At 37.2% G+C, this 7,284-nt stretch overlaps 1 protein-coding gene and 1 non-coding gene across 3 annotated transcripts; both read right to left on the reverse strand.

Annotated features, from left to right (window-relative positions):
* Positions 1-980: 980 nt before the first annotated feature.
* On the reverse strand, positions 981-1,052 carry TRNAW-CCA (transfer RNA tryptophan (anticodon CCA)). Its single transcript has one exon. It is a non-coding gene; the product is annotated as a tRNA-Trp (tRNA).
* A 527-nt stretch (positions 1,053-1,579) lies between these two features.
* LOC137731829 (GDP-mannose transporter GONST3-like) lies at positions 1,580-5,356 on the reverse strand. Of its 2 annotated transcripts, XM_068471062.1 has the most exons (6): positions 5,086-5,356; positions 4,752-4,880; positions 4,537-4,576; positions 3,654-3,729; positions 3,337-3,537; positions 1,580-3,229 (listed from the first exon to the last, which is right to left on the reverse strand). In XM_068471062.1, exons 1-6 carry the CDS (start codon positions 5,093-5,095, stop codon positions 2,126-2,128), a joined length of 1,560 nt encoding a protein of 519 aa, XP_068327163.1. In that variant the 5' UTR covers positions 5,096-5,356; the 3' UTR covers positions 1,580-2,125. The 2 variants fall into 2 exon arrangements, with proteins under 2 accessions (XP_068327163.1, XP_068327164.1); XM_068471063.1 differs by lacking the exons at positions 4,537-4,576; positions 4,752-4,880.
* Between the last annotated feature and the right edge of the window lie 1,928 nt (positions 5,357-7,284).

The raw sequence follows: 7,284 nt of genomic DNA on the forward strand, positions 1-7,284 counted from the left end.
CTATCTAATCAAATGAAGGGGAAAGAGTTTTAGTTTGAAAGATGGTCCTAAATCAACACACACAATCACCAGGCATTGTGTAAGATAATCACCTTTCTAAATTAATGACAAAAAAAAAAAAAAAAAAACAACCCCAAAATTAGACCCTTGTTTTTTAAATTGGGAAGATGGCAATGAAGGCGGCATAGGTGGAGGAGAGAGAAGATGCAAAGGATTGCATGCTTGGAGGAGAGACAACAGATGCAGCGTACAAGGATTTCTCTCAAATGGTGTGGTAGCAGCGCCAACTAAGTAACTGTCTGCGCATATAAATGGTGGGGGGGGGGGGGGGGGGGGGGCGGGCGGGTGAGAGATGGGGATGAGATTTGTGAACTACCAAAGCAGAACGTGGATGAAGTAGAAGGACGATCATGGTGAAGCGCGATCTCGTTATGATCATAGGGTGTTGAGGTGAGAAGTGTTAACTGCCAAAACACGTTGGTGAATGAATATTTGTGTTGGACTCAAATACCCTTAGGAATATAATAATTGTTTTTTTTTTTTACAAGGTTGTGTTTTTTTTGTTTTATGGGTTTTTTAGTTCAAAAATGTATGATGAAGTCTTGAGACATGAAACTTGACTTCTGGTTTTCTCATATTAGAGATTAGAGATGTTTGGACTCAAATACCCTTAGGAATATAATTCTTCTTGTTTTTTTTCACAAAGCTGTGTTTTTTTTGTTTGAGGAGTTTTTTAGTCCAAAACTTTTTGGTACCAAACTTGACTTCTAACTTTCTAATATTGGAGATAAAGATTAGTAAAGATATATTTACGTAGAATTATCGTATAAGTTTGCATAACACAGAAGACTATCAATAAAACAAGATCAACAAAGTGATTAAAATCAACAATATACAAATCTCAATACTACTACTTGGTTCGAAGTTCCAATTAGCTGGACAAAAAGGTGCAGGGGCAAAATGAAAAACACTAAAAAAACTGAACCTGACGTGAATCGAACACGCAACCTTCTGATCTGGAGTCAGACGCGCTACCATTGCGCCACAGATCCATACATGCGTACTGCCTACCTTAACCACACATATTCAAAGTTAAAAGTCTAGTAAGCCTTCATCTTTTACTTTTTGTTTTTACTATTGGAACAACGGTTTGATTTTTCCCATTTGCTCATTCCCGCCCACTTCAGTTCTTCCATTCCAAAATTTTTATTTACCCATTTATATAATACAAACAAACAACTAACCCCCAACTCAAGAACCACCCACCACCCACCTAATGGGAAAGATTTTCTTATATCGCCATTTCACCACATGGGTAATCATTTATTAAATAGTTAACTTACTTTTTATACATATGACGATCATTTATTAGACAATGATATTACTAGAACAAAACATTAATTGCATGCCCTTCACCTAATGAGATAACTTACCAAGATCCACAAGTTTTATGGATATGGTAGTTCAACTAATTTGCGACAATAACAATTTGCTAATCCTATATAGGAAGATTTGAAATGTGACCATGAATTCGGAGTAAAATGCTCATCTACTAGAACTAGAACAGCAACCAAAAATGTAAACAATAACATATTCTGAAATATAACAAACAAATTCCCTCTCAATTACAAATTGGCAAATTTTGCCAACTTCATACTAAAACTTTTACACATAATTAAAGAAAATTAAAAACCAACACTATCACCCGTAATGCCTACAAGTACACGGTTAAAAATACGGTATTTCTATTGAGACTATCTGATGAATACAAGTTTACAAAAGAAAAGAATGCAAAATTTCGTCTGACTGCGTGTTCCCAAGGTGAATAAATGTAGCAGAATCGACTTCAGAACAAAAATTTTCAGTACACAAGTTTCCGGCCAACAAATAATTCAATTTTCCAAGTTGTCAGGCCCAATACTTATCTTTATCCACATATCCATCACAGGCATTCTGTGAAACTCGAAAGTTGCGTCATCTCCATGAGAAGTTGCCACTGGGGGAGACTTACTAACCAATAATTTGGACTGGAGAAAATTAAAACCCAGAAGCAGCAAAGTATATAACAATATTACCTTGAAAATTCCCTCTCCTAGTTTTCCCCGTCGAGATTCAACGTTCCATCTCATTGCTCTAAGCTGGTGTTCATCTCAACTAACTTTTGTTGTTCTTCCTCCATCTCTTGTGCTTTTACCTGATTCACAACCTTAGGCTTGTTGCTTGTAGATTGCTGATACATAACACCGCCTAGCATACATATTAACAGCCCCACTGTACCAACAATGGTTGAATGCTTGTCCCAAATAATCAGATTAATCACAACAGTCAATAGCTTGTTCACTATACCAAGAACAGTAAATCCAGTTGCAGAAATTGCCCTTCGGCAAGAAAATCCAAAGAAAGAGATAGATAAACCAAATAAACAAGATAACCCCACTGGCAAAAGCACATTAAAAGAATACCAATCTGATTCATCAGTGATTTCATGCTTAATCTTCTTCAATTCTCCCATTACTAGTAGTTCAATTGGAAACAGTAGAAGAGCCTCGAGATTGTTATAGAGTACAAGACCCCATGTATTTAAGCCGATGGTCATTACCACATGCTTTATGTAGACAAAATCTATCGACATGCTTACCAAGTAAGCTAGAGCCCAACTATAAGCCGTGACTGTGAACTGGTAATCTGTAAGCACATAAATCACACTTCCCCCAAAAATTGTGGCAAGTGAGGCCCATGTCCTAATTGATGGCCATGGCTGGTGCAAGAAGAGAGTCTCTCCTATAGCAACAAAGATTGGAACAACTGAACGAAAGACAATGAAAGTGTCGACATTGGCATGAAGAAGGAGCTCACTGTTGGTGAAGAGAGAGAGGTAGAATATAATTGCTGCAGGTAGGAAGCGCCACATGGTAAGAAGGTCAAGCGAATCATGTTCTAGCAACTTAAGCCAGCCACATACAAGGACCCCCATAGCACTTGTAAAATACTGTAAAGCAGTTAGTGCCCCAGGATAAGGAAATTTTACGACAGCCCATTTGTTGATAATGGAAAGCAATGAGGCAGATAAGCAGTAACCAGCAGCTATACCATAGACTGAGATTTGTTGGAGTATGACACCATACCAGTTTGGTTGGATATTACCAAAGAGAGTTGGGTCACTTGAACCACCCTGGGCCTGATGGCCCTGACCAACTTGAGGATTCTCCACACCATTTCTATTAGACATCTATCGTAGGATAAAAACATCTTTGTAAGTCCACACCATTATTTCATTTATATTTTTGCAAAATTCAGAAACAAATGCTTAACATAAACATCAGGCAAGAATAGCACCTTTCTCATGGACACTTCAGTTTCATCCATCTTGCTGGATTCACCAAGGACCTCCACTTGTTCAAGCAACTTCTTTAACTTTTCCTCCAGAACAAACAAATGTTCAGACTTTTCACTTGACAGTGGATGTGGTAGAGCAGGTTCCACCTCCTGATGACGGCGTTCTCGCTCACGCCTTACTCTTCTATCCAAATCCATAACCTGTAATGCAAGTAGATATGACAAAGAAATACAGGTGAATATTTTATTTTCATTGAGCATAAATATAGGTGAATAATTCTAGATCATCAAGCCCAATGGAAAGATGTGCAACTTACCAACATCTCACAAAACTGAGCAAGTTCGGCTTCAAACTTGGGAACATATGCATCATGCTGTGGTGACTTCTCAAAACTACAATCACAAAATAAAAAGACACACTTAGAAATAAAATACAAAAAAATAATCAGTCCAATAGCAAGTAGAAAAAGGGTGAGGGGAACCACAAGAGCCTTGAAGGGAAATAAAAGGCAGCAGCTGATGGATTTATGATGAAAAGGCAGACAGTAAGCTCGTAAATTTCTGATAAAATGGAACAAAGCATATGTAATGACCTCAGATGATGATCTGATTTTGAAATCTAAACTTCAAGTTTCAACAAAACAATCAAAATACTCTCATAAAAGCTTAGTGAAAGCAATTGTATACCATTTTCCAGATGGTTAAAAATTTATTCTTCAACATTTTCACGTAACAAAAATGAAATAAAAAAGAAGCTCGCAAAAGGCTTCAAGCTCCAGGAACAGAAACCCTTGATAAAATAATAAAGAAAGACAGTAGTAGATATTGGGATGTGAAACATCAGCAAGCAACTATTTTAGTAAGCTAACTTGCTGAAATGGAATGGATACATTTCTATTCCCTTATAGGCAATCAACTATTCTATAAAAAATACCGATAACTTATAGCAGCAGCTTAGAATACCATGGTTGAAGTATTGCGATATTGAATTTTCATTCCACATGTATGAATCTGTTAATTATGCATAAAATAGAGCTTTTGTAGCGAAACCAGTACAACAAATTAACTTAGGATGGAAAAAGAAAACACAATTCCTTTAATTGCATTGGATCTAGATGTACAAAGTACGGCAACATGAAAACCTCAAGAAACATTTCCCTCAAAAAGATCCTAATCTAGAAAAAATGTCCAGTTAGTCACCTTTCTTTCAACTTTGGGTCATGTATTTGAGGGCACTGTCCTGATTCATAAACAAAAGATTTGCTGTTAGTGATGTGTTATACTCTCCCAACATCCGAAAAGCAAATGGTTTGGGAATCGAATCGTGATTCAAACATTTCTTGCTTGCTCTTTCTCATCAACCAAATAGACTGTTAAACAGGTGTAATTCAATATGAAATTTAAAAGCAATGCACCTAGATCGCTTCGAGTATTGGCGAAGAGATCGAACGGGCAAAAACAAACCAAGTAGTGCCCGCAGACCTCCTTATCATCCCAAGTAATTTCCCTCCCCCTCTTTCTCTCTTCCTCCATCAAATTACGAGCTGGAAATTGGAATTCATCAACAGAATTAAAAAAATACACACACACACATTACACACATAAACACATTACAGCAGGAGTAAGCAAAAAATTAATCCAATTAGAACCACTAAATATTACCAAAGTATAATATCTAAAATGCACGAAGAAGCAAAAGAAAATGAGTATGTAGAAAAACAACAATTAGTTAGGGTTTATGTGAGATACCTGTGCCCATAAGTTCGTGTAGCAGAGAAGGAAATTCAAAGGGTTTGAATTTGAAAGAAAAATAAAAACAAACAATTAATTTGAGTTGGAGAATAGGAAATTGAGATTAGGGTTTATAGGAAATGCACAAGTGAGGAATGAACAGCTCCCATGGCTTTTGGGCCCTCTAGGCTCTAGGCTTTAGGTTTGATTTTGAATCTCAAGGAGTAGATTTATGATTGGGAATCTGAGGGAGAACGGGACAGCGACGGTAGTGGTATACATTCCTCATTCTTTGCTAACTTTGATTCAAGGTCATTTTTCGGACAATTACTACTAATTTCCAATTTTTTTTTTAGGGTAAATTTGCTTCTTTGGTCTCTATACTATTTTTCTCCACCTATGCAATCGTGTTCGAATCTTTTCCCTTTACTTTAAAATAGTAAAGTAAAATTATTTTTAAATGTTGAATTATTCTTGTCGTTAAGACATTTCTTCTTAACATACTACGTTATGAGTTCAAACTTTTCTTTCTTTTTAATGTATAATTAATATAGAGTATTGTTCATGCAGGTCTCCAGACCACTTTTCTTTCCTTTTAATGTGTAATTAATATATAGTATCGTTAACGCAGGTCTCCAGACCTGGTCCTTGTCCCACTCTTGCCATGACATCATTGTGAAGGAAGACCCTTTGACTGTGAACTAGATCCTCGTTGGATGAAGAAGACCCATGGCACGTGATAAACCACTTCTTTAGGATGCTCAACCGAGACAACCAAACAAGAGCGCTCTAAGTAGACCACCGGACTAAGGTACTCTAATAAGACCACCAGATCAGGATGTTTTACCAATACAACCATACAAGAGTGCTCTAACCAAAAGTACAAAAAAAAAGGTTGATCCTATATACGAGGATTTGAGGGTGTTGACCCTAGAAATTACAATGCATATGTGACAAGCAAGCCAAGTAATTATGAGCTAACTACATTCTTCTTGTGAATGCAGGTGTGCCAACTCGCAATCGAGCTCAGACAGGCGAATAGAATAGATGTGGTGGTGGTGTTAAATATGCTACTGACTTATGCACCTGAGCAATTACGATCGAGGAAGGAACACATCCCTCGACCTTGGTTTCGAGAACCTAAAGATGAGATTACTATATCACTACGAAATTCAATAATTGTTCGGGTTTCATTATGCTGAACACGAGGTAACCTGGTAACACCTTGCTTCACCAAGAAGCAAATGAGATGACCTTTTTAGGCGAAATAATTGGAAACTCTTCGCCCATCAAGACTTGGATGGATAACCAACCAACCAGAAGCAGTGTTTTTCACTTATCCAAACTAAAGATGTTTGATTCTACAACTTCATTGTTGTTAATCCAAATCAAAGAAGTCACCGGTGGCCAGCACAGAGTTGTTCACTTGTTCGAGAATTGAAGATGTGTTGACGGGAAGGTTAGGATAGTTAGTGTTTTGCTCAAGAGCGTGAGAAAGGTTCCATGTAGTGCGAGGTTTTTGACATGGAGCGTTTGAGTTGTTTGTTGAGTTGAATGGGGCTTTTAATGTTGCAGAGCATCCTTTATTTATAGGCGAGGCTTCCATGATAAACAAGCATGTGGAGGCAGGGTCTTGATGGGACTGTGTTTGCTCAACGTTTACTTGAATATTCTTTTTATCCTTTCTTAACCAAAACTTCATCTACATTCATTTTTGACCTCTTTGATTCCAACTAGGATTATGAACCTAATCACCTTATGAGATTCATTCATCTTTATCCAACCACGTAGCCACTCTAATCCTTAGGATGATCCCTATTTATTCACAGCTTAGTCTGATTCTTGGCAATTTCGATTTGTGTAGGATTCGATTGAGCCACCGCATACTTAATCTTTTCACAGTCCTACCTCCATGAGGACTCGGTCGTACTGATCCTTTTCTTCGGCTAAAAGCCCATTAGCATGAAGGATATTTTCAGGACTAAGAACCATGGTCTTTGAGTCAACCCATATCGGCCCAAGCTGTAATTTTAGGCTTAAACAGAGGGGTTGCCATTTAGAAAAAAAGAATGACCTGCACTCGTTTCTTTGTGTTTCAAAGTGAAGATGACTAAAAAAAATATAGAAAGTTGGATGATATTTTTTAAGTAAATGTCCAAAATAATCAAGAACACATGTCATGTGCACAACACATGACCTATTTTGGATGAAAGATTA

Source organism: Pyrus communis, chromosome 4, assembly GCF_963583255.1.
Source record: "Pyrus communis chromosome 4, drPyrComm1.1, whole genome shotgun sequence".
NCBI lineage: Eukaryota > Viridiplantae > Streptophyta > Magnoliopsida > Rosales > Rosaceae > Pyrus > Pyrus communis.

Bases quoted from the DNA above. Each gene is read 5' to 3' on its own strand.
- LOC137731829 (XM_068471062.1), bottom strand. The intron at 4,577-4,751 runs GTGCATTGCTTT...TTTATGAATCAG, and splicing joins CAATACTCGAAGCGATCTAG to GACAGTGCCCTCAAATACAT. The intron at 3,230-3,336 runs GTGCTATTCTTG...ATCCTACGATAG, and splicing joins CTGAAGTGTCCATGAGAAAG to ATGTCTAATAGAAATGGTGT.